Raw genomic sequence first — 27850 nt, 5'->3', positions numbered from 1 at the left:
AATAGAGCAGCAGAAAGACACAAACTTAGGGCTTTGGGGAGAGATAGGTAAACACCACAGATATATGTGCCCTAAGGGGAATGGTCTGGTGTCATATGTGACACACCTCCATCCCAATACTTTAAATGAGGTGAGCACGTGTGGCCGGTGATGAAAGATGGATGAAACAAAAGTAAAATAAATTCCATTTTATTAAAATAAAGGATGTAACATCATGCATCATAAACACATATATATGTATATATATATATATATATATATTTGTATATACTCCTGTCAATGATGCAACATACCATGTATACAAGTTTACAATCCATTTTCATCAGTATTTTTTTACTACAATTACATTCTCTGTTATGGCATTTTCATGTGTTTATGATGCATGATGTTACATCCTTTATTTCAATAAACTGGAATTTATTTTACTTTTGTTTCATCCATATTTCATCACCGGCCACATGTGCTCACCTCATTTAAAGTCCCGGGGCCACATTTGCTTTTCTTTATAGATATATGTGCCCAGGTCAAATTTAATGAATTGGAGTTTACATCTACATTGATGATCACAATACGAAACAACTTTAGTCACATGGGGGGATTTACAAAAACTAGTGCACACAGAATCTGGTACAGCTGTGTATAATAACCAATCCGCTTCAAACTTCAGCTTGTTCAATTAAGCGTTGACAATAAGCCCCCATTCACACTGAACGCAGGTTTGAAAAGGTGCGAGTTCAGCTGAACTCACACGATTTCAAACTGGCATTTCAGTCTGACTTCCGGGGTGATTTGAGAGACATCTGTGCAGGTTCATGCAAGTCGCCAAAAGTAGTGCAGTAGTGAACTACTTTTGGGAATCGTTGCACCGATTTGGACAGTGCCATTGCCGGCAATAGGCCCTGATTTGGCATGCGATTTGACATGTCAAATCGGCCCAATGTGAACGGGTGCTAAAACCTAGAAGCTGATTGGTTACTATGCACAGCTGCACCAGATTCTGTGTGCACCAGTTTTAGTAAATCTCCCCATGGTCACTGACAGACTTTGGACACTGAGTTGGATGGTTGTGCCCAAACCTTGATTCTCTAAGACCCTTAGAGAATAAGATTGTGTGACCAAATAAATATGGCCACTGGTGAGTATGTAGGCACAGTTAAATCTACCGTATATACTCGAGTATAAGCCAACTTTTTCAGCATGTTTTTTTTATGCAGAAAAAGCCCCCCTTGGCTTATACTCGAGTCACGGTCTCACTTACCTTTTCCTTGGTCAGTACGCATGCGCTGCTGCCACTCGGGAAAGCCGTACACTTTTGGCTATTCCCGGGCAGACGGCGAATGTGCAGTGACGTATTGGCGCCGGGCGGCGCCATTTTTAAATGTATGGCGGAAAGGTAAGTGAGACTCCTCTGCAGCCCCTGCATCTCCTCAGGAGATGCAGTGCTGCGGGCATGGTACAGGACATTCCCTGTACCATGCCTGTACCATCTGTGCCCTGCCTGTACCATCTGTGCCATATCTGTGCCATGCCTGTACCATCTCCTGTGCCATGCCTGCACCATCTGTGCCATGCCTGTACCATCTTCTGTGCCATGCCTAAACCATCTCCTGTGCCATGCTTGTACCATCTCCTGTACCATGCCCACAGTGCTGCATCTCCTGTACCATGTCCGCAGCCCCTGCACCATGCCTGCAGCCCCTGTTATGGGTCTCGTGGTGGTCCAGTTGGGTCTAGTAGCTGCTGCATTTCCCACCCTAGGCTTATACTCGAGTCAATACGTTTTTCCATTTTTTTGTGGTAAAATTAGGTGCCTCGGCTTATATTTGGGTCGGCTTATACTCGAGTATATACGGTAAGCTATTGAATTAAGTAAACAATTTAAAAGAGACAGAGGAGAATACATGAAAAGTAGCCTAGAGCCCTGCCACCTGCCTGACTTGAAGTCACATTTTTATTTTCGTTACAAAACACCTGACCTCTGCAATGACATACAAACTGATTTCACTGAAAATCACTGAGGTCTCATTAAAAAGGCCCTTAAAATATTCCTTGAGATTATTCTGTTGAATTCTGTTGGATTGAGCATTTACATGATCTTCATGATGTCATGAAATATAATTATATCCTAATTGCACCATCTCATATACCCTTTATGTACGCGCTGTCAGCGTTTAGTATTTGTGATTACATTGTTTACTCTTATCCATTTTCCTTCTATCCTGTGCTTATTTGGGTTGGCACAGAAATTTGTCGTGATTCATATCTTCACAGCAGTTAAATATGCAATGTACCGTACTCATCGTGGCTAAGTATGATATTTCAAACAATCAGCCTCCCAGCTGTCACACTCCCAGCATTTCCCTCTCTCTAGCCATTGTCTGCAAACTGCGCTTTGGCTTCAGATGACGCGTTTTGAGCCTAATAAACAAAGAGATCTTTTCCCAATTAAGACTCTGTGAAATAAAATAACTTTCAAAGATTTCACAAGCCTTTGTTGCAAGCGAGAGAAAAATAAATAAAACAAGAATTTGATCCTTTTTTTTATGTTTTTGTTGTTCTTTAGAGACTTTTTTGTGTTTTGAATAAATCTACTTGAATCGGAGCCCCTACTGATTGTTCGTATTTGATGTGAGCGCATCTTTCCTTTCTTTGTAAAGACTGTCTTCGATGTGATGGAATCTTCCCTCCTCCATTTTATCCCGCACATTGCATGACTTTTAAATAGTGCACTCAGTAGGGAGAGCAATTTAATGTACATGCTACCTTACCTCAATGCCTAAAATAACAAAGACTTTAATGACTGGGTTGTAGGAAAGAAAAGGAATTCTTAAAGTATTTTTACATTTAAATATGTAGAAAGCATATCAGGAAAATAGTATCTAACTGTAAAGCCCTTTTATTTGTTATCTAGTTAGAAATGGGATGGGAGGCCGTGCTTATAATGAAAGGTTATAAAAATCAAATTGTTTCATTTGGACAAAAGAAGAATTATTGGTGATCTCATTTTTGGGAATTTTCCATAATTTTATACTTAAACTGCTAAATGAAACACGTTTAAACACAGAACTTTCAAAAGCTATATCAACCATGATTTGTTGAATTTATAAATAAATGATTCAAGATCCACCTATAAACATTTAGTGCTCTTCGGATAGTGGCCCTCAAAGGTATACAAAGAAAGGAGAAAGCCAAGCTCCAAAGGGTCCACTGGACTAATAAGAGGGGAGGCAAGAGCCTTACAAGTATAATACGTGGTGAATGGTAATAGTAGGAGGTGTATAAGGTAAAAGTAGGCAAGAAAAAAAGCAACTTACATTTGGCAAGGTTGTGAATGACCAAGTGGTTTGGTAGATGTAACCAACCTTCCAAGTACCTATGCTCTTGATCTTATGCATAAACCCTTGATTTATTGTGTTGAATTGTATTCACATATTTGCTCACATATTGTTGGATTTAGTGCATCTACATCAGGGGTGTCAAACTGAATTTCATTGAGTGCCACACAAGCATTATGGTTGTCCTCAAAGGGCCGGCTGTATCTGTAAGACTATGTACATTTATGCAGGGCTTTTTTTTCTCAGAAAATAGGTGCAAGAACTTAACCACGACCCCCATTGAACCACATTGAACTATGGGTGTGGCAAAATTGCACTAACAGTGGGAGGATCTTAAAATGCCCGGAGTGCAGTATGTGTGGAGCACAGGGATGGGCTACATACAGAGTGCAGGGTCCAGGGGTGCACTACATACAGAGTGCAAAGTTCAGAAGTGCACTACATACAGAGTTCAGGTGTGTGTTGTGTACAGAGTGCAGTATTGAGCAGTGTGCTACATACGGAGTGCAGGGTTTAGGGGTGTGCTATGCACAGTGTGCAGGAATCAGCTCTCTTTCACATGCTGTTCACATCTCTCTTCCACCCATTCCCCTAGGAGCGAGGGCCACATGAAATGGCCTGGAAGGCTGGATTCGGCCCTCGGCCTTGTGTTTGACACATGTGATCTACATGTTTAATCTGTTAATAGGTCACTCTTGATGTATTTAGGAACCTGGTTCTAGGTCCTCATGGGGGAACATCAGGAGGTTGATCGACTGGCTTATAAATGAGGAAAAGTCCCACTTAGGCCCCTTTCACACTTGTGCGACCTAAAAGCCATGCAATTTTGCCACAATTTTTTGCCATGATTTTGCCACAATTTTGACTGGATTAGAAGCAATGCCTGTGTAATGGACCTCAAAACACATCAAAGTCAGAGCAAAGTAGTGCAGGGACTACTTTGAAGTCATTGCGACTTAAAGTCGCGCAGATATGAATGATACTCATTGGAAATCATTGAATATGACTTGCAGTCCCAAGTTGCAGGACAAGTCGCACAAGTGTGAAAGGGGCCTAACTGTTCGAATAGCAGAAGCGCCCGTATCGGTGTGCATTTTTGTTTAGGAATGGGCCATTTTTTTTTTTCGGACATGAAGTTCATTGATTACCTAACACCAAAGACGTGTTTCATAGCTAAAATATGCCACTTCCTCAGTTTAGCAGTGTTTTGCCCTTGCCCTTTTCAGGGGACACTGTAATGCAATATGATGCACTATTCCATACACCTCACAACTCTTTTGAATGGAAAAAAAATATTGCACAGGTCTTCTTTTAAAAATCACACTGTAAAATAGCACAGAGATATGAACACCGCAAATTGGTGACATTAGAACTATGTGCACATGTGTTATAGTGCGTTGCAACAGTGCAGTATGAACAGGTCCTTACAGGTCTTGTCTTTCCCACAGCCTGTGACTGGACAGTGAAAAGAGAAGCAGCAGACTGATTAGCTCACCTTTCCAATACTCTGATCTCTCCTCCTCTTAACATGTTCCTTGTCAGCACATAAGCACTGCGGCACAACTGATTGGCTCCTTGAACAGTTTCTCCCTCCCCTAGTCTGAGCTCTACTGTACAGGGGATTGCAAGGGACTAAAACCAAAACCAAATTCAAGCACTTACTTATTTAAATGTAGCACTACCCCCATAAAAGCTGCTGTTAAATAAGGATCCCCCACCCTGCACAGCCATGTGCACTGAACTTCGACAGCACACTTGAGTCAAGAAACAGTCCAGCAGCTTTGCTTTGCATTTTTATTTAGGGGTATTGAACTTGGATGGGGATAGGGGTATTATGGGATGCCCATTTGACTAAGCAAAAAACTCTTCAGGGACACTTCAACTATATACACTCACTATGTAAACTCCACTTCCTCCAGCACATCACTTGCTTGCAGAAACTCTCAAGCCCAGCTGGAACACTGTTTGGGGATCTGACAAGCCACTCAGTAAGATCCAGTTAAAGCCCTTTACAGGCAGGGCCCGCTGGCCCTTTGGTGTGTATAAAAGTCCCAGTATCCAACTACCTTCCTTTTGCTACTGATCCTGGCACTACCTCTTTAGGCACTGCCAGCCCACCTGTCTGCAGCTGCCCCTTTCACTAGCCCTCCTGGCTAATACTCCACAGTCCTCCCAGACCGACTCTACAGCAATCCCAGACTGTCACTCCTCAGTCCTCTCAGGCTGTCTCTCAGTCCTCCTTGACTGTCTCACTTACCAGTCACCCAGCGGTCTTCTTTCTGGAGATCTCCTGGTTGTGCTTGCTGGCTTCTGTTGTCCTCACACCTGCTCCCGTGCCACTGGACAGGACTCCTCCATGTGATGTGAGAGGATCCCTTCTGCACCCGAGCCCCAGGCCCAAGGTCATCCCAGCCCCCCCCCCCCCCCAGACTAGGGGGCTAGCCTCAATGGCCTCTGACAGCCTCAGCACTCCATTTTCAGCTTCCTCCTGAACTCCACACTGCCCCTGCTGGGCTGAGCCCAAGTATATGAGGTGCCTGCCCCTTTCAAGTCCTTTCTGGGGATTGGATGGGGCCCTCATGAATACTCCAGGCAGCTCCCCCTAACTTCCACTCTATTCTTCTGGAAACTTCTCGAAGGTTCCAGCAAGTAGGGGGAGGTAACAGAAGTACTGCCCGGTGAGTCATTCCAGCCTCCCTGATTCAAAACACAGGTTTGGCTGCCAGCCAAGCCAAACGATTTACCTACACTACAGAAAAAAATTATCACATTAGCACACTAAGCTAGAGGGTTCCACATGAATATAAAAATTTAACAATGTGGTAATGAATGCATAGCTATATTAATGTGTGTCTTAAAATCTGACTGTACAATATCCTTTATATTTATCAATAACTTTGTAGCACAAGGGCCTGCCTGACTGATTGCAAATTGAATGGACAGTAGGTCCTCCTATTGTAAAGTTTTGGCAAATATAAAGCAAATTATGCAAATATTGTACAACTTTTAACGTGTATGGTGATTTTAAAGGTGACTGTATAATCAGCAAGTAATCTGGGTGTCCAGCTTTAGAGTTCCAAGGATGCAGATAAAATCAATAAAGATCCAACTACAATGCAATTTAGAGTTCTAAGGATGCAGATAAAATCAATAAATAAATAAAAAGTATTTTTAAAAAGTTAAATAATTACAAATATTTTATCCACATATCAGTTGAGGTAAGGATGCCATTCTGAGTTTAATTGGCTGCCTATATTAAGACTTGGGATTGAGATTTACTAAAACTGGTATGTACAAAATCTGTTGCACCTCTGCGTAAAAACCAGTCAGGGTCCAATCCAGGTTTTATTGTCAAAGCTTAATTCTGAGTGCATAGGTTTTACTAAATCTCCCCCTATGGGTTTGGTTTACTAAAGGCAAATAGGCTTTGCAAGGAAAATTGCATTTTGCAAGGAAATTTTACCCATCTTAATAAATTAGGTCTGCCAACTTCCATCATCCACTTATATTCAAGTAAAAATTATTTTTTTTTATTTTCCTTGCACATGATTGTGTATGCTTTGTAAAGTGAAATTCATCACATTCACTAAGCTCTGGAGCAAATTCCCTTGCAAAATGCAACTTCCTTTGCAAAGTTAATGGCCTAGATTCCTTTAGTAAATCAACCCTTTTGAGTTTTTGTACAAGCTTTTGGGAGAGGTTGTTAAACACTTACAGGAGCAATAAGGTTGGGATTCTTGTGTATGCTCTAGTGGGAATCGACCGATTATCGGCAAAGCCGATTATCGGAGGGCTGATATTCACTTTTACCGATATATCAGTATCGGCCCCGGAACTGGCCAATATTACTGATATTAGTGTATGTAATATTAGTGTATGTAAAATCCTAGCATTCACTTTATTGGTGTTTTATATAATGTCCAGTGTGTGTTTTTGTAATCTAATAGTGTAAAATACCTTCATTACATCGCCGCTCGGCCCTTCCTTGACCCCCAGCTGTCAGTGGGGGAGGAGAGAAGGACAGCAGAGCGGGAGAATAGCTGAGCCTGGAGCAGCGATGTAACGAATGGTATTTCACACTATTCTTATCTAATATCCAGCACTTCTGTGTACACTGCAGAGGGGAGGGGCTGAGATCCTCCTCTGACAGCTATGAGAGGAGAAAACAGCAGAGTGGGAAATTAGCTGAGCTCAGAGCAGCGATGTAATGAAGGTATTTCCCACTATTCTATTACAAAAACACACACTGGACATTATATAAAACACTAATAAAGTGGATTCTAGGATTTTAATGACACTAAACTAGGTTCACACGGGATTCCTGGCAGGCAGGGAGGGAAGGGAAAACCGCACATTACAGCTAAAAGACCTACCCCACATGTTCAGTACCAGATTTGTGTCAAAAATTGTCTTTATTTTTCAAAACTTTAAATGTACAAAATAGCCCATATCGGCCGATACCGATACTTAGTGACCAAAATATTTGTATCGGCCCTGAAAAAACATATTGGTATATTCCTATGCTCTAGTGATTAAGACAGTTGCCATAGTCCCATAGAATAGACATTGACATTTTTAGGAAGATATAGAAATGTAAGACTTGCTGCCATTTGTTATGGAAATAAAAAATGGTATAGTATTAAATTCCATAATAGCTTGTATAGCCAGTATACGTATCAATGTTACAAGACACTGGAATTTTACTTTAAATACTGATATTTTCTTCTCCGAACTTTTGCTGTGCGTATAAAATAGACCCTTATAACCTCTTGCAGGAGTGATGTAAAAAATGGTAGTTAAAACTAGCGCATTAACATTCGAAACGGTTTTCAGCCTTCCATTGTAAAAGTAAAAGTTAATATATTTTACTTAAAATATCATCTTGCTTCTCTCTATGCGTTATTGATTTCCCCCAGCTTGAATCAGCAAAGTCTTCTGTGGCCTTCACACTAAATAAAGCCTTTGGCCAGAATGTTTATGAGTACTTTAAGCTGGATATATAAAGACAATTCATAAGCATGTGCAGCTATCTTTACAATGCAGTAAACACATTACTGAGAGTGCACAAGGCCTATAAATACCTCTCGGGTCTTATTGGATGCTGCGGCCAAAAGTAATGACCTGAATATTTTAGGGTGATGTGGGTCAACTTTGAAATACAAAAGTAAAGCACGATCACAATATTTTAGAGGTTAGAACCTAGCATAGTATATAATTCATTGGCAAAATGTGTATAAAATAGAGTTATAGAGGTTTTTCATAGTTTCAGCAAGAAGTGGAAAGGCCTTAAAGTATATGTAAAGTCATACCACAGAATATACATCATTTTTAGCCTTACACTTTCATTAAACATGTCTCATATTTGAAAATCCTAAAAAAAAAATCTGAGGACTGGAGGTGAAGAATCAAAATGATCCTGCTGTCACTGAAACTTTGAAGGGCTGTGTCAATGTATATATCTAGGCTGGATTACCCCATGTCTGACTAAAGGACCCCAGTCACACTATTCATGGGTAAAGCTGCCCTGTAGCTCCCCAGTAGGAAGAAAAGATGCAAACTGACAATGCAAGGGTAGATCTGATTCTGTGTAAATAAAAATCCCAATCTTTCAGACATTAAAGATCTCAGGGACAAGTTTTCTTATATCTGGTGGTTTATAGACTATTTGTTTATTGCATTCTCTACAACAGTCGTTAGTTCTTACCTGTTATGTACATCCTGTTATTCATGTCCTTTTGTTATGTATTTGTTACCTTCGCTTATTTTTAAAAACTCCAATAAAAATGTATTGAAATAAAAAAAATCCTAATCTTTCTCTGTTCTAAACAGGAAAACAGTTTGGACTGGAGCAGGCTTTAAAGCTCATTACTGGGCAAAAGTGAAAAAGAACCCTCAATATTTCACCCATCCACCACACTCCCATCCATTCACATTTTAGCAACAAAATGCCTTCTTAAAACTCTGTAATTTAGCTAAAGTTGTTGTCACTTGATCCTCTGTGGTGCTCCTTTGGGGGGGGACTGGAGACTGATGACCCACTTGTAGGCGGGTGCCGTCTGCTTCCTCCACTGTAGGTTGCACCCAAGCTGAGCGGCATTAAAAGAGGAAGTAAGAGGAAACTCGGTTTCCTATAGGATTCCTGAAGACAGCATTCTGGTTGGCTGTGCTGCATTTAGGTGACCTTTGGTGGCCATCTCGGGTAAGCAGAGTCTTTTTAAGTCCCTGCTCCCCAGGTTTTGGCACGCATTCAGGTAGGGGTAGCGTAGGGACTGGTTCCCTGTCTGTCACGGACAGTATTAGCATCAGGTAGAGGTTCCAGATGAAAAGGTAGAGCTTACAGCTTTCCGTTTGGGTATGAGACTGCCAGACCACATTCTGGTCCTCCAAACCGATGCTGTCATTTCAGCTTATACTTGTTCCAGGTTTAGTCCTTTCCACTGGGTTTGTTGTGAACTGTTTTCCTTGACTACAAAACACGTTCTTCCTTTGCTACAATACAAGTTATATTGATTGCATTTGGACTGTGTGTAAATTATTACCGCCGCACCATGCTGCGTCCACCCACACACTGCTGAAGTCAGGCCGACTGCTGACCTGCCTTGTTGCTGTCTCTCGTTTTGATGTAGGCAAGACATGGGCACCTAAAAAAACTGAGGGGAGGCTATGATTGTTTAGGGAGGGATTCCCTGGCCTGACTTTAGCTGTAAACAGAACTTTGCCATACAAAATCTTGATTAAAGAAAAATGAAACTTGAATTGCTCTCATAATGCCTGCTTTGTACTGGTGAGTCGCTGTTTGTTCTTTGTGTGCTCCATTCTTCGTCACTAGTCGAGTGTCAGAAAAAGGAAAATCAACCTATATTTATCATATTCAGGCTATGAAAAATAAGACTAAAAGCCTGCACTGTTCATTAGAGATTTAGCTTCTCCCCTGGGAATGCAGTATATGAAGAGGTATACGGCTTTTCATTGTGATTGGGGGGTTTTGCTACTTTTAACCATAAAACGTGGAAATTAAGTGCTGGCTTTACAAGAAAAGAACACTTTTACATGTTTCTAACTTTTTTAACAGCCCTGTTCCTACAATCTCATGGAGGAAAGTGAATGGCTTCATTCCGAGTAAAGCGCGGCTAAGAAAATCGCAGGCGGTTCTGGAGATCCCAAATGTTCAGCTGGAGGATGCTGGGACGTATGAATGCAAAGCTGAAAACTCCAGGGGCAAAAACGCCTTCCGAGGGCAACTGCAAGTATATAGTAAGTGCAGATTTCTAGAAGTGTAGTGTTTTCATTGTGATGATTTACAAAATGTTACATACTATCCATTAAGAATGTTAGTAGAAGACTTAAAGTGTATATAAACCCGAAATCTATTTTTCAGTACGTTTTCATTATGCCTCACACTTTACAGTTATTTTAAGCACATTTTTTATTTATTTTTTTAATTTACTGAAAAGTTTATTTCTGAAGATTCCACCAAAGATATCATTTGCTGTTTCAAGCTGACAACCCTAAACTGTTGACTTGCAATCAGCAAAAGTTGTCAGGCGACCTTGTGCACTCCCTCAGTTGTCCATGAGACTGTCTTTCAGACCTGCAGGAGTCACTCAGCAAGCTGGCATCACCATAGCTAAGTGCAAGGCATCAGTGTTGACAGCTTACTTTGTGCAGTTGCCCGTTGGGCTGATTATCAGATCTGAATATGTCTCCTGCAGACCTTAAAGGCAGCCCAACGGCCAACAGAGGGAGTGCACAAGGCAGGCTGACAATGATTTTGTTGATTACAAGTAAGCAGCTTAGGGTTGTCAGCTTGAAACAGGAAGTTCTATTACTGGCAGGATCTTTAGGCTACCCATACATGGAGTGAAATTCAGCTGGTTCAGCACTGTGGTGCACAGACGTTGATCTATCAATTGGCTTGAGTACAAACATCCTGGTGTAAATTTTCCTTTTGCTCAGCGCTGCAGGCAAAAGATGGCAGCACTGATCTGTGTATTCGGACAGCGGAGAATTCGGCTGGGAGGATTCCCTCATCCAACTCGAATATGTGGATGGAGGAAATTGGTCATTGTTTTTTGTTAAACCTGCTGATTGAACTAAGAAAACTGACTAATCTATGGGCTGCCTAAAGGCTCATAACACTATAAGAAAATCGGGCGAACATTTTCGTATGATTTTCGCATAGTGTGTACAGAACTTTCTGCAGACGATTTAGCATTTTCGTACGAAAATCCTCGAAGGAACTAACTTCAAAATCTTTCTTGTACGGGAAAAAATGAATGATTTTCATTTAATGTGTACCATTTTCGTCTGATTTTTGTACAAGAAAAATTAGAAAAGAAATACTGCGCGTGATCAGAAGCAAAAAAACAACAAAAAAAGCCTTTGTTGTACAAGAATTTCCGTACGAATTTTCGTAAGAAAATTCTTTCATCGGTTTCAATTTGCTGTAAAACAACGGGGAAAATCGGACAATCGTTTTCCCGATTTTCTTATAGTGTGTACCCCACTTTAGGTAAAAAACTTTGCAATATACAGTATTTACAAATAACAACTTTCATAAGAAAAGTGTATACAGTAATTTACAGTATTATGGCAAACATAATGAATAATAGAAAATGGATGTTCAGTAAAATCTCATATAGGCTTTACTATGATAATGTAATTTCAAAAGCTATTTTCAATATCTCTAAGTTTACAGCATTCTTTGAAATTATACCTTATGATCTTGCTATGATGTTCAATGTTCAGGCACTTCTTTCTATAGGGTGACAACGCTCTTTCCCTGGAAGAGTTCTTAGGTTCTGCTATTGTGGAGAACTCTAGGTTGAACTCAGAGAAAACCTAAAAAAAAAAAAAATCCTTGATGTCTACAGTTAAAGATTGTATGTGCCTAGGGGACTTGGCAACGCGCTTTTACGTACCTGATCCTCAGTTCCTCTGCACTGCTAGACCAGTCCCTACAGCCTCTCCTCTTCTACAGTCTAAGGCCCCTTTCACATTAGCGGACCGTTCAAATCTGTCTGTCAGTTTTTCAGGCGGATCTGAACGGATGGCCCATGCATCTCTATGGGGCATCGGATGTCAGCAGAGACATGTCCGCTCAAATCTGGACTGATGAAAAACCTATTTTCCATCCGTCCAGCGGATGAGATCGGATGGGATCGGATGAGAGCGGACAGGTGGTCCGTTCTCATCCTATTCCCCAATAGAGAACAGCGGGGACCTGACACAAAAAGGAAGAGAACTCATTGCTCTAGTTGATTTCAGAAGCCTAATGACACACCGGTGCACACCTTGGCTCGCCTCCGTGGATAATCAAATGTAGAAGAAATGGCTGCACTCCAGGTGTGATCAAAATCCAGGTTTATTGACTGAACATCCCAATGTGACAAATGTGGCAAGGTAGACGCTTTTCACATAGTGAAAAAACTATCAGCGCAAGACTAAGTGAAATTCAAATGTGTATAAAATGTGCTAGAATAAATCAATATATAAATCCGGCTGCATACACAAATTGTGTCCACACCTCACAACAAAAACATAAAAATCAGAAAACGTGCTGCGCCAGAAGTGCACAAAAATAATTAGTGATTACATGAATCAACAAGTGTTATCAACAAAATATGGTGTCCATCATATGTGCTCTGATGAAACATAAATGTTCATATAAAGTGCTCCAAAGTAATGATTAGTATATCCAGGTGATGACAGGACAGCCTCAATCCCTTGTGAATCAAGCAGGAACCACCAGTGTGTGAACTCCCTCCACCAGTAAGATTGGCCTCTCACCTTGCTACCAGACCCAAAGGGGCCAGCATGAGCATATCAGGGGATAAACAGACTATCACAGGTAACCTCTCCAGCCTTCACCTCCGGGGGTCGCCAGAACATAAAATAAAGATAAAGCAAAGATCTAGTGCTCTCTGAATGTAAATAATGAGCTTTTATTGAGCATAAAGGGGTAACTCACATTTGTTGGGCACTCAGCCGTGCCTGCTGTTATGGCATTCAGTGTTGGAGAGTAGCACCCGAGCGATCGGCGTCAGGCACGCAGGCTCCGCCTCCCTATACGCGTTACGCCTGGAGCGTGGGCTCCGTTTGGCTTCTTCGGTAGGGGAAGCACACACAGGTATTCAATTAACAATTGATAACAGGTGATACAGATAAAGAGGCGAACCATTTCCCTAATTGCAAGTGATGCATATGCACCCTTTAAAATATCTAAATTTCAGTGATTGAGAAAAAATATATATAAACAATACCTAAAAATCAAAACATATAAATGATACAAATATATACACAGAGCGGAGACATAGCAGCCATACGCCTGCTCAGCGGGTGATCGGCGGCGGATCGATCCCCCGCCGACGGACTCCCTGTGTGAAAGGGGCCTAAGGTCCTTTGATGTCCTCCATAGCATTGCATTGGATGGGAGGACGCTGAGGGACAGTCCACCACTGGAGCAAGGTGGAGTGCTGTTTGCCCAAGGAATAAAGGATCAGCTAAGTTAAAGATGTGAAGAAGGGAGTTCTGTTACCTCTAAAATGTGATAGCTGTCAACTAATGATATCAGACTATCATTTTCCACTAACCACCGCCTCGATTTATCTTATGTAACACTTCTTTCATTCTTACGGCAAATGCTGTGTATCTGTCTTTCAGTTATTCTACTGCCGTCATATGGGCTTCTGAAGGAGACTACAAATGACCTTTTCAACACACATTAGGTCCTTTGTTGTCACCATCAGGAAACCTTTCCTATGAAATGTCATGCAGCAATTGCTGGAGTGCATGTAGACATGAAGTAGCTGCAGGAGGTGCAAATGATTATTAATTGTCTATGATATACTGTACAGTGCTGTAGCAAAATAAATGTCAGTCATAGTTTACATGTACACAGATGAAATACAAAACGAGGTAGATGTTTTACTGGGGATTTATATTTCTGTGACCCAGTTCTGTGATTTTCACAGCTTTGCCATACAATACACCCCTCTCTAGAAGGGTAGACGATTGGATTGTTTCTGTACTGCAGATCCCAGCCATAGCCTGTGACAGGAAAGTAAAAGGAGAAACAGAAGTTTGATAGGCTCATCTCTCTGTCACTCTGCTCTCTCCTTCTATCAGCTTGTTCTTGCCAGCACATGAACTGTGCTACTTTGTCCTTTTCAATTCTAAGCTCTGATGTACAGAGATTGCAAGGAATTAAAACCAACTCAAATTCAGGTATTCACACTGATGGCTTTTTAAAAAATGCATTAAAGTGTAATGTCACTTTTGTTGAGAAAACAACATTCCCCTCTGGGTGATCTCTGTACATTGCAGGTATTTTACCAAACTTTGTTGCAGATTCCTTCCTTTTGTTATTCTGAAGAAATCATTATTTTTTCCGCTTTGCTGAGTGGGTCAAATGAGAGTGGTTTCATAATTATCTATCAGCTGTGGAAGCTGCAGAGCACTAATGAGGAAATCTGCTGGGCCTGCATCCCTTTAGACGTGTTCCTATTGGGAGTATCTCACCAAAAATGACATTTTTGTTGCAGGAGATGCCAGAAATCTGACTTGTATCTTAGTGCAGACTTCTGGGAAAATTGGTGAGCCAATCACACAAGCAGGAAATGATGTTTCTGGGGTGTGGTCAGTATACATTCTGTGTACAGAACAGATCCAGGTTGCCATATTGCATTTTCAGAAAATTACAGAGCTGCAGATTGAAAAGGAAAGGTCATTTTTACAAACATTCAAATGCAATATGATTTGTGTCGCAGTTCTATACTCTATATTGTTTTTTATTTATTTGCTATTTTTTTCCCCTATTCAAGTGGAGTTACCCTTTAATGAACACAAAACTGCATCTGTGTCATTTGTATCAGCCTACGGTTTAGTTTAAGCCACTTCCTGTCCAGCCTGTAGTCAGTTGAAGGCCAGGCGGGTGCTATTCCATCCTGATTGGATGTCATATAATGTACTATCAGGAGGCGCCTGATCGTGTGGCCAGGACATAAAATAAAGATAAAGCAGTAGCTTTTATCTTTATTGTGCTACTGCGCGGGCCGCGCAGTAGCACAATCTGGATAAGCCATCACAGCCAATGACTTATCTGTGTATTGGCTCCCTGCGGTACCATGTGACCACCGTGACCAATCACAGCAGATCACATAACAGTTGTACACAATGGATGGCTTCCTTTCGTGCCATTGATTGTGTACAATTGTGTTGCTAGCTGTGATTGGTCAATTTGATCACATGGTACAGACAGGGCCAATTACAGCCAATCTGTACCATGTGACTAGCTTTGACCAATCACATCTAATCACAACAAAACAGGCGTAATGATTCAGTTTCATTCAGTAAAATGCTTGCTTATAGCAATGAAAAATAAAATAAATATGCTAGCTCTGCTATGACACAAAGCAAAAAGGGGGCAAGGGAAAGGGAAGGCTGCCTTTAGACACGGGGTCTCTCTAGAAAAGTGATGGACATAGAAGTCAGCCAATAGTATATGAAGAAAAGTGGAAATGCTCTGGTCATTTTTTATGTTATAAGCTTTCTGATGTTTTGCTCAGGAAGAAAATTGCAAAATAATATAAAAATATTATAGTAAATGAAAATTGGGAAAACATATCTTATTTCTGCCAAAATTCTCATGTTTGCCCTTTTAAATATGTTGAGAAAGTCCACCATTTTCATAGGATGCAGTTAATTGTTGGTTGTTCTGCAAGGCATCTGATTTGCTCTACGCTCTCTCATGTTTCAGTAAACCTGAACTGCAAGCTTTTGCAGTTGCACCACTTCCCACTGTGTAACTGACATCATTAAGGATGACAGCTCAGGAATCCCCTAAGATAGCCCATCCTGGGAATCACGGACGTAAAACGTAAATCTACTACTGATGGTTTTCTCACTCCATGCATCTGGAAAATTAACCTTTAGGGTGTCAATGAAAACTACTACAAGTTCACATTGCAGCAGAGTGGCAGAGGCCTTTTTTTTAGATGGAAACATATATAAAAGATTAAGAAGTTTAACAGATAAGTTTACAGATATCTGCTGCCCTTAAAGCAGATGTAAATCCTAGCTGAGTAATATTTGGTTTGCTAAAGCACTGTGTATGAAAATATCCTCCTCTTCTCATTTCCATGACATAAATATAGATTCTGTTTAACAAATAGACTAGGACCTTTCCCAAACTTTAATTGGATGGACAAGAGAGAAAGTACTGCTCCAGGTCCAGCAGCCCCCCACACTGCCGCGATAGCACTAAATAGATGCTGGCCCAGCTCACAGCTGATGATGAGAGAAAAAGGAAGTCTGAACGTCTGCTCTTCTGTAGAAATCACCTTTATGTAGAAAATCACCAAACAGGGAAAAAACACAAAGAAAATTACATTGGAGGAGCAGTGTGACCTACTGACATGTTTTGCGCTACACTAGCACTTGCTCAAAGCAGTCTGCTATGAGTAAGGGCCAATTCACTCTATATGTGGTGATAGACATTTTAACAATAGTTTCCTGTGTGTCCCATTCACACTGCAAAGCAGCCGAGCACTGCTCTGCAGTGTGTTGCGATTAAATGCAGACATGCTGCATTTTATCGCAGGGCACTGGGCCGAATTGCAGTGAATGAGGTGTATGTTTTGTACATTTTAAAAAAAGTTTGTACAAAACAAAAAAAAGGCAGCATTGTGATGCACTGAATTGCACATCACACTGCCCCTTAGCAAGGCCGGAGACACAGAGCAGCTAGGGTGGTGATCGCTCCTGCTGCTCCTCAATTTGCTGGCTTGTATTGTATGAATTTGCTCTTTTTCGCTAGTGTAACTCGAAACTTGTCAGCGGGTGACCCTGCTCTTCTGCTTCTATTTCCTTGATGTTTTTACCCTGTGTAGCACCCTCTAGTGTAGAGTCCTAGCGTAAATAGTTTTTTTTTTTTTTATTGTGCACTGTAGGTGAATTTGGCTTGGCTGGCCGCCAAGCCTGTGATGAATCTTGGTAAGGGTGAGTGACTCAGGGAAGCTGGATGACTCACCAGGCAGCATCTCTGGTACCTCCCCCTACTTGCTGGAACCTTGGAGAAGTTTCCAGAAGAATTGGAGGGAGGTTAAGAGGAACTGCCTGGAGTATTGAACAGGGCCCCAGCCAATCCCCAGCAAATGGGCTGGCAGAGGGTAGGCCCCTCTTTTATACTCAGGGTCAGCCCATCAGGGGCAGTGGTGGAGATGGAGTGCTAAGGAGGCTGTCAGAGGCCCTTATGGGTGCCCCCTAGTCTGGGAGGTGGGGGTGACCTTGGATCTGGGGCCCAGGTGCTGGAGGGATCCTCTACAACACACATGGGAAGTCCTGTCCTGGATGCATGGGAAGCAGGTGTGAGTGAGAACAGCAGGAGAAAGTCAGCACGTCCGGTAGATCTCCAGGGGAAGTCACCTGAAAGGCTGGTAAGTGTGCAGTCTGGCAAGACTGTGGGAAGTAGCCAGGTGGGCTAGTGAGAGAGGCAGCTGAAGCCGGGCAGGCTGGCAGCACCTGAAGAGGTGGTGCTGGGATCAGTAGCCACAGGGCTGGAAGCTGGGACTTTTCTACACAACTAAGGGGCCCGCAGTCCCTGCCTGTAAAGAGCCTTTGCTTTATCTGACTGTTGCTATTTTGTCAGATCAACTAACAGTGTGCCAGCTGAAACTGACTAAAGTGTGCCTGTGAAAATTTGGTGTGCCTGGCTGTGCAGAGTGGGGGATCCATATTCCCCAGTGGCTCCTATGGGAGAATGAGCTACACCTGTTAGGCGATGATTTTTACAGCAATGTGGCCATCTAAACTGGGGAACAATCAAAGCCCCAATAAACTGTGAAATGATGCTTTGGCTTTTCCATCATTCCTACATATTTCCACATTTACCTCGTTGGCCTTAATTATCCTCTTGCTGCCTGAAACGTGGACACGTGGATTTGTTTCATGCCTATTTGGTGTGCCTCAAATTTAAACAATTCTGGATCGCACGCATTAGTACGCTATACTATAACACATCTAGTACATTTTTTGCCTTTAACTCCTGAATAAGCACTTTGTGGCCTGATTGACATTCCAGTTAATATAATTTCAAACTATTTTTTACCATTGTGCCTCTCTTGGCAAGAGAAGCCATCCTACATAAGTGGACCTGTCCTGAGCCCCCCGCCATATCTCTGTTTACAAATAAGTTGTCTTAGGCTCCATTCACACCTGGGCGTTTTCAGCTCCAAAAACGCTCAAAAGAAACGCTTCCAAAACGCCCAACAAGTAAAACCCCATTCATTTAAATGGCCCCTGTTCACATCTGAGCGTTTTGCAAAACGCCTGTAGCTGAAAAAAGTACATGAGCTTCTTTTTGGGCTGATTACCAGCGTTTTTGATAGATGTCAATGAAAAACGCCTGAAAAAATCGCGGTAAAATCGCGGTAAAAATCGCGGTTAAAAAACGCTACGCTCAAGTGTGAATGCAGCCTTATGTTTTCCGCATGGAATGGATGGAGGCCACCTTACATAAGGAAACACAAGTCCAAGCATGTTTTGATGTTTCGGAATCTTTCATTAAAACCTTGCCTACTGATATCCAACAATCTATAGTACAGTGTTTTCAATACACTCCATGGTATCAAACAGACTAATAACTGATGATCCTCCAACTGACCCTCTACCTTCCGCCTAAATTTTATTTTCTATCCTTTTAGCAAAGCTGTTCCTCCAATTGCTAGATAAAAGACTGACCACTATCCAAGTACTGCTCCGTGCTTAACCTTATATCAAGTACAGCTAATTCAAATCTAAACTATAGTAAAAAAATAAACACTGTTATTCTGTATCAATCTGTTGGCCAAATTATGCGGCCATCTGTACTGTAAACTGCGTTCTCACATTTAAACAAAAAAGGGTTCTGTAGTCCAACAGTGAACTCAGGCTTGTATTTCAATGCAGCACAGCCAGCGTTGTCACCTCACTACAGGAAGTTAGGAACTCATTGGTCTTCTGGCAGAATCATCCGTTATTATTCTGTACTTGCAGAGTTTGTAAAGGGGACAAAATGTGCATGCATCGTAAGGTGCATATGTGGGTATATATGCATGTATTTTTGCTAAAACGTATTACTTCGTTTTCCTAGCCCTGAACTTTAAAATGTATATAAACCCCAAATCTATTCAGTATGTTTGGAATAGTGCCTTACTGTGTACAGTTTTTATTTTATAAAGAAGAAGTCTCCCTTTTTTTAATGACTCCTTTACCCCAGGGGTAAAGATCATGTAGAATATTATCCTATCTTTCTACATGCTGTCTAAGGTTAGCTGCATGATTGGACAGGGTGCCCCCTTCCCCGATAGTCGTCCAAAAACACAATTAGCAAGAAGGTGAATATTTAATGAGGTTTGATTGAGGGTACATGTCACTGGCTGCAAGTGCTTCTCTAAGACTAATGCCATCACTAGAATAAAAACAGGGAGAGAGGGCCATGTCAGCTAAACTATGCTTGGCTCGTTCACAGCAGAGCCCAGTGCCGCACGAAGACTATGCTAAACTGTATAGATAGGCATGCTCATGACACAAGGAGGGGGTGGCAGGTGTTCTCTGCCACCACCCTGCAAGAGTAAAGCTGGATACACACTATACAACTTTTGTTGTTTGATTTCCCTTAGATTTACCTTCCACTATGTAGTGTAAGGGCCTGCCTGATTGCATACAAATTGAAAGTGTTTAAGTTTGACCTCATATTATATGGTTTTGGTAAATCTAAAGGAAAAAATCTAAAGATGATTGTATAGTGTGTATCCAGCTTAACACAAAAGCACAAGAGCAGAGAAGAAGGAAGTGAATAAGGAAATAAGGGTAGCATTTTTTGAATAGGCATAGAGAAGGATTTTTAAGATGATGAGACAAATATTCAAAAACATTTTTTAAAAAAATCAAACCAATTTTTATTTTAGATCAAAATTAAAATTGAATATTTTTTAAAACCAACAACAATTTCTTGCGGTCATGATACATGTACAGTGGTTTCCGCTTAACATGGTTACCTAGGAATTTGGCTTCTTCAGAAGACTTGTAAAGCTTTTGTATTTCTTTGTGTACCAAATTGAATCTATAATGTCCTTTCTCATTCATTTATAGTGACATTCTGTACAGGGCTTCATGAGCTTCTTGAAGAAGCCATATTTCTGTTGAAACATGTTGAGCAGAAACCACTGTATATACATCATGACCGCAAGAAATTGTTGTTGGTTTTAAAAAATATTCATTTTTAATTTTATTATAAAATATAATTTTCTAAAATAAAAAATGTTTGTATATTTGTCTCAGCAATTTAAAAACCCCGCTCTATGCCGTTTCAAAAATTGTTACTCATTGTCAGGATGCAGTGCGTTTAGCCTCAAATCTCTAGCTGATATTCAAAAAATTCCAAGTAAACAGTAAAAGGTTTTTTTTGCAAAACAAAAATGCTTTCTGGACCACAATTTTTTTCCTCTTTAAGCAAATACTAGATTTTTTTGTGGTTTGGTTTCAAAGTTTCTTACCGGAGGATCCTGCCAATATCAGTATTTCCTGTTGTAGTGTGGCAGTAAAAAGCCACTCTCTCATTAGCAGCAGCATTGTCAATCTGCCATATGTGTATTCCCAAGGGTTCAGTTAACCTATTAGATAGGCAGCCCAACAGTGAACTGAAGGACCATGCGTATTACCAGGTAAGAAACTTTGTATGTTCTTAATTTCACATTGAGAAGAGAAAGATTAACCTACAAACATAGGAGATGTCCGAATTTTTTTTATTAAATATAGTCCTGGTGGGTGGACTCTAATAACTATATTTTTGATGTTCCCCTTTGGGATGTAGAAGATATAAACTAAAAGACAAATAATGGTCTATGGATAGTTGTTAGAGGATCAAGCTGTGAGATGGACTAGGGTGGTCGCAAAGTAAAGGTCAATGGGAAGGTGGACAATAATTTAAGTGCAAAACGCCACATTTAACAGATATTGTAAAGTGTATTTTCATTGGTAAATGAATTTAATAAGGAAATTATATGTAATATGAGTCAGTGCGTATATACCATGGTCTTAAGGTATTTATAACTATTTACCTTTAATGCTTCTAAAATGTCTGTGAATGGCTGTGAATTATTTTATTTTGTGTTATTTTATTTTGTTTTGTTTTATTTTGTTGTCTAAGACCCCGTTCACACTTGGGCGACCTGTCAGGCGAAGCTGTGGACCCTTTCTAATAGGAGCGACACAAGTCGTTCCGACTTAGAAAAAGGGTCCGGAGCTTCTTTGGGGCGACCTGGAGCGACCTGCATTGACTTCAATGATATGAAGTCCATGCCGGCCGCTCCAAGGTCGCGGTGCGAGCTGCGCACCGCGACTTGTGGGGTCGCCCCGGCAAGTAGCGTCGCCCCAGTGTGAACGGGGTCTTAGACTCGGTTCACACTGGGGCGGCAACGACTCTGTACTACTTCGGGGGCGACTTGTGCATTCCCATGCACCATGACTTCGGAGTGACTTGCAAGGACTTCACATAATGGAAGTCTATGCAAGTCGCTCCGAGGTCGCCCCAAAGTAGTACAGGACCCTTTTTCTAAGTCGGAGCAACTTGTGTCGCTCCTGTTAGAACGGGTCCTGTAGCAGTCAATGGACCACGAGGGAGCGCGACTTGTCAGGCTGACATGGGGTGAATGGAGTCTAAGGGTCCCTTTCACATGAGCGGTGCGCCAGACAGACTCCATTTTGCTCAGCGGTGATCGAACCGCTGATCCCTGCTGAGCAGGCGTATGACAGGTCCTTCTCCACTTACTTTGTGGAGACAGAGCTGTCAGATCCCCGCTCTCCTCTATGGGAAATCAGATGAAAATGGACCGCCTCTCTGTTTTCATCCGATCTTATCCGATACGATCCTACAGACAGATGGAAAATAGGGTTTCCATCCATCTGGATTTCACGGACAGGATCGGATCAGATAGCGGTGGGTGTCACCGGACATGTCAAGGCTGCATGGAGCATCTGATCAGGTCCGCCTGAAAAGCTGGCAGGCGGACCAGATCGGAAAACCCGTGTGAAAGGGGCCTATGTTTATTATATTGTTTTGTTAACTGAAATTTTACGCTTCTGTTATCGCAAATTTGTTTTTGTATTGTCAAAAATTTATATTAAAAAAAAAAAGAAACTTTGTGACAGACCCATTCCCCCACCCCAAAAACAAATGTAATTTGCCTAAGAAAATTGTATAAAGTTATGCATGGCATCTTTTGAATGGCTGCTGAGTTTTAGCAGTTATCTATGCGTTTTGTAATAACAGGTCCACTTTCAGTGAGGTTTGATTACAATATGGCCATCATCTGTATTTGTACTGTCCATGTGTTTTAGTTAATCCTGATATTGCACTGAAATTCATTGTGGCTGTTTAGTAAAACCAGCTGTAAGAATTTATACAGATAGACTCATAAGGATGACCTACTTTGGGGATGAGATCTCCAGAAAAGACAGGGTCACTGATAACTTCCACTTGCATCACTTGGAAGAGTGAATTAAAATACCAATGGAAATATTAACACACAACAGTGTCCCTGTACGCCAGACCTTTAAATGAAGTACAGCACCTTTTGGATTAGAGCTTCTTGTGCGGCTAAGAACATAAAACAAAAGCCAAGCTTAGCCGGGGACTGAGAGTGTGACTCCTTTATTATTCAGCATGATTGATGCACAGCATTGCATCTGGAGCAGATGATAGACTGCAAATAAGCTCAGGGTCATTTAGGTGAGTGAAGGGCATATACCATGGCCTCCGTAACAATAAATTTCAATACGTATTACCACAAGCCTACTGCCACTATATTATTGGTTAAAGTGTACTTTAAATGGAGCTGCATGGAACCTTCATTTGTTTAGCATGTGATAAGGTTGGAAGCTCTGTGTTCCCATTGGCCAGATTTCTCCTTTCTTTCCGTCCTGCTGTTCTCCAGAACACAAAATGAATAGAGATCGGCCTAATGGTGGCTATATGCAGAGCTATTTTATATTCAATTGTATTGTCGAAAAACCCACGCTAGGTATAGGCATATAATTAAAGTAATAAAATGTTCAGCTGCTGTCCACTAAGTGTAAACTCGGAGATACATATGGCGCTTTTCCACTGCATGGAACCGAACGGTTCGGCTCGCTTTTGTGCTTTTCCACTGCTGGTACCGCATGGTATGGTGTAGGAACGGTTCGGTACGGTACAGCAGCACTTTTCCACTGCATGGAACCGAACGGTACGTCTCTCAAAAACAGTACCACCTCGATTGTGGTTCCAAGAGGTAACATACTAGGTACCATATCCCACAATCCTTTGCATGCAGTCACTACTAGCCACTGATTGGTCAGAGAATCCCACCCACCCCGTTGTTATCCCACTCACTTAACTTTAGTACTACTTTAGTGGAAAAGCAAACCATACCGTACCGTACCGAACCGTTCCAACACCGCACCATGCGCTACCAGCAGTGGAAAAGTAAACCGGGCCAAGCAGGGCCGAGTAGAGCCGAGCCGGTACTTGCAGTGGAAAAGTGCCAATACTAACAATAAAACAGTGCTTACATAGTTACATAGTAGTTGAGGTTGAATAAAGCCAATAGTCCATCCAGTTCAACCTGTGTAGGTGTGTGTGGACGCATTCATTTCCCATACCCCTGAATGTTTTGATCTTCGAGATGTAGGTCCAAGAGTCTTTAAAAGTAGCCTTACGCCCCACAGTTACTACCATTTGTGGTAGAGAGTTCCACAACCTTATTGCCCTAACTGTAAAAAACCTTTGCGTAGCCTGAGGTTAAATCACTTCTCCTCTAATCACATTGAATGGCCTTGTGTTCTCTTGCAATCCTTGCAACTGAATTGTTTTTTTTTCTATGCTTAGATCACCGTTGAGGTATTTGTAAATCGCTACTATGTCCCCTCTCAGGCGTCTCTTCTCTAGGGTGAATACATTGAGCGCTTGTAATCACTCATAATTTAGGTTCTCCAATCCCCTAATTAGCTTATTTGCCCTTCCTTGGGCTCTTTCCAGTTCTTCCACCTATAAAAATGATTACAATCATAAATTGTATAATAAAGTGTTCATGTTCAGAAATATGTAACCACAATAAAGTGCTAAAATAATAAGTGCAATAGTGCTCTAAATAGTCCCACAAAATATGCATTTAAGTGCAATAGTGCTCCAAAAATGTCCACAAAGTGTACGGAAGTGCTTGAAGGTAAAGAAAGTTCTGGAGAGCTTCAGACCAATCAGGCGGTGTGGGGTGTATCAGTCCCCTCAAGAATCCCCACTCACCAGAAACAATGGACCCCCAGACTGAAAAGATGAGGGTCCAAGAAGCTTATAATTGGATGAGATGTGTTGTTATTCCACCTGTTCGATGTTGCCACTCTGTCACTGGGTATCGCCTTGCAAAGGGTCCTTGCTCAAGCAAAATAAGTAGCTAACATAGTAAAGTCCATTTGAGAAAAATGTATTTGCGCATTAAAATATTACTTACAAAAAGATACGTTTAGAGGCAGCTTATAGGAAGAACTACAGCTTTTCCGTGAACGCAGTCTGGCATGCATGCCACGGAGGACAGGACGTGAAGTCAGTGGTTCGGCAACGACCGGAAATACGTAAATTTGTCAATGTCAGTATACTGCCGACGAGAAAAATATGAGGATCATATTTTTTATATGACGCACTCACTGTAAATCTACAAAAAACTTTATTAACCACTTCTGGACCGGAACATTTTCCCCCTTAATGACCAGGCAAGTGTTTGCGATACGGCACTGCGTTGCTTTAACTGACAATTGCGCGGTCGTGCGACACTGTACCCAAATAAAATTGATGCCCTTTTTATCCCACACATAAAGCTTTCTTTAGGTGGTATTTGATCACCTGTGCGATTTTTATTTTTTGCACTATAAAAAAAAAGTGCGACAATTCTGAAAAAAAACCCCAATATTTTTTACTTTCTACTATATAACATTCCCAATAAAAACAATTTAAAAATCATTTTTTTTTTCATCATTTTATGCCAATTCATATTCAGCTACATATTTTTGTTAAAAAAAAAAAAAAATTTCAATAAGTGTATATTGATTGGTTTGCGCAAAAGTTAATGCGTCTACAAATTAGGGGAAAGATTTATGTCATTTTTAATTAGTTTTACTTTTTTTACTTGTAATGGTGGCGATCTGCGATTTTTAGCAGGACTGCCTCATTGCGGCGGACAGATCGGACACCTAACTCACATGTTTGACACTTTTGGGGGGACCAGCGCCATTACTACAGTAATCAGTGCTATAAATATGCACTGTTACTGTACTAATGACACTGGCAGGGAAGGGCTTAACTTCAGGGACGATCAAAGGGTTCAATGTGTCCCTGGGGGGTGCTTTATAACTGTGTGGGGGATGGGCTTATGGAATGAACACAGGGACCTGTGTTCCTAAATAGAAAGACCACAGGAGCCCTGTGTTCATTGCTGGTGCCGTTCCTTCAGAGCCCCGTGCCGTGACCGTCGGCTCCCACGAGCGTGCGCGGGAGTGACGTCCCCGCGGCTCCAGGCAATCAGATGGCCGGATGCCGCGATCCCAGAAGACGGGCGACTGAACATGTCGCCCATCATAGAGGTAAGCGGTCGGCACAGCGGGGGCTCGTTCTAAGGTAAGTATTTCATAATGAGCTAGTATGCGATGCATACTAGCTCATTATGTGTTTCTCTTTCAGGTTGAAAAAAAATAAAAAATGTGGGTTTACAACCTCTTTAAATGTAACCATATTGCTAAACTTAGCGCCTCTCTTCTCTTTTATACTCAGTTGTGACGTGATGCATGTATACATGTATATGAAGACATCGCTTGTTTATCAAGTCAAAATTTATAAAAAAATGTTGCTTGTTTTGCAAAACTCTCATAAACCAAGTTACTCTCAATCCAAGGTTTTACTGTACTTTAATTTACATGAGTAATAGTCACTTCTCTGATGCACAATGTATATATTTTTACAATAGGTCAGAAATGATAAATTAAATTACACCAAAGCTGGTCATTTTGGTGAATCGAAATCGATCAAAAGCTCACTAAATTGATTCAATGCTAGTTCTTTGGTGTACAATTTTTATTCAGTTCAACCTGTTTAGTCAGAATAAATGATCAATTGAATGGTAATATTGATACATGTGTGGCTACATTAATTAGGACAAGGACAGCAATAAAAACTTGGGAAAATTTCCAACTACTCCCTATTGGACAAGAAAAAAATACTACTTTCTTTGTATTTGTTTAAGCAATTTTTTCTCACTTCCTACCCTTGTGAACATGGCCACTGAAATTGGAATTATATAGGATTCTTCCCACATGAGAAAATTGTATAGCTGTCACTCTATCCTAAACTAAGAAAAAAAAAATACAAAGATCTTTGCTTTAGTTGTAACAAAAGATTTCCTATTTATACATGGGAAGGGCCTAGAGCCACACTTTTACAAGCACGTTTTGCTAAGGACCAGGTCACTTCAACACCACCTTCTTACTGCACATCCTTGTCTTAAAACATCCAATTTATTATACCAATATGCCCTATTGGTTGTAAGCCCTCACATATACCCAGTGAAGTGACTAACCTCAGGTGATACACAGAAATGAAACAAATTATTTTCTATATGTTGTACCTGTTTATCTACAGCAATCTTTTCAATACATCCATCCAAAGTGCAGAGATTACACAGGATTTTTTAGCTCTGAAAAGCAGGAGGTGGATAGCCGAAGTTACATCAGTAAGGAGAGCTCTGAGAGCTGATGGGAGGGATAGATTACACACCCCTTCACACAGCACACAGGAACAGAGCTGAGGCTGTCAATCACAGGCTTTGCAAAAAGCCTTTGCAAAAGCAACATTTTGCTAATAAGTCATATTTCTTCATGAACTTCCGGACCGCCTAGAGCATATATACAGCGGCAGGGTGGCCCAGCTGCACAAAATCAGGTATATATGTAGATGATTTTTGTGCATAAGATGTCGGCGGCGCGTGCATGATTGGACACAGCGGGAGCCAATCAGCAATTCCGGCGGCCGCAATGGCACCTGGGACCCGCTGATCATTCGGCGGAATGACAGAACGACGGTCTGCTATGTAAACAAGGCAGACCGCTGTTTTGTCAAGGAGAAAAGAGAGATCTTGTGTTTCAGCTAAGCTGTCCCCTCCTGGCCACCTGAGAGAGACCGTGGGGGGACACGTGTCAGGCCCTGTACGGAATGTGACCATATACCCCTTCTACATACAATGCTTTTTCACCAAATTGTTTACTGTCTTACCTATGTTTGTTGCTTACTTGTAATGTAACATCAATCCTTGGTCTACATGTAATGTTGAGTTTCACTCAACAAAACGAATAAAAATTTACTGAAATAAAAAAAAATATATAGTCACTAGATATGTGTATTGTGATGGTACAAACCGCCACTATGATTAAAAAATCAGATACTTGGTGGTTTGGAT

At 41.3% G+C, this 27850-nt stretch overlaps 1 protein-coding gene across 3 annotated transcripts in view; it reads left to right on the top strand.

Annotated features, from left to right (window-relative positions):
• Positions 1 to 27850, top strand: part of CNTN5 (contactin 5) — a 2223160-nt gene that overhangs the window by 1768109 nt on the left and 427201 nt on the right. For all 3 annotated transcript variants that reach the window (XM_082244684.1, XM_082244682.1, XM_082244683.1), the window contains one exon: positions 10408 to 10589. In XM_082244684.1, the coding sequence (XP_082100810.1) occupies positions 10408 to 10589 (182 nt within the window). The remainder of the gene's footprint in view (positions 1 to 10407; positions 10590 to 27850) is intronic.

This window comes from Pelophylax lessonae (assembly GCF_965119305.1).
Source record: "Pelophylax lessonae genome assembly, chromosome: 2".
Classification (NCBI taxonomy): Eukaryota; Metazoa; Chordata; class Amphibia; order Anura; family Ranidae; genus Pelophylax; species Pelophylax lessonae.
Note: the sequence above shows the minus strand (reverse complement) of the source record. Positions and strands in the feature narration are given on the sequence as shown.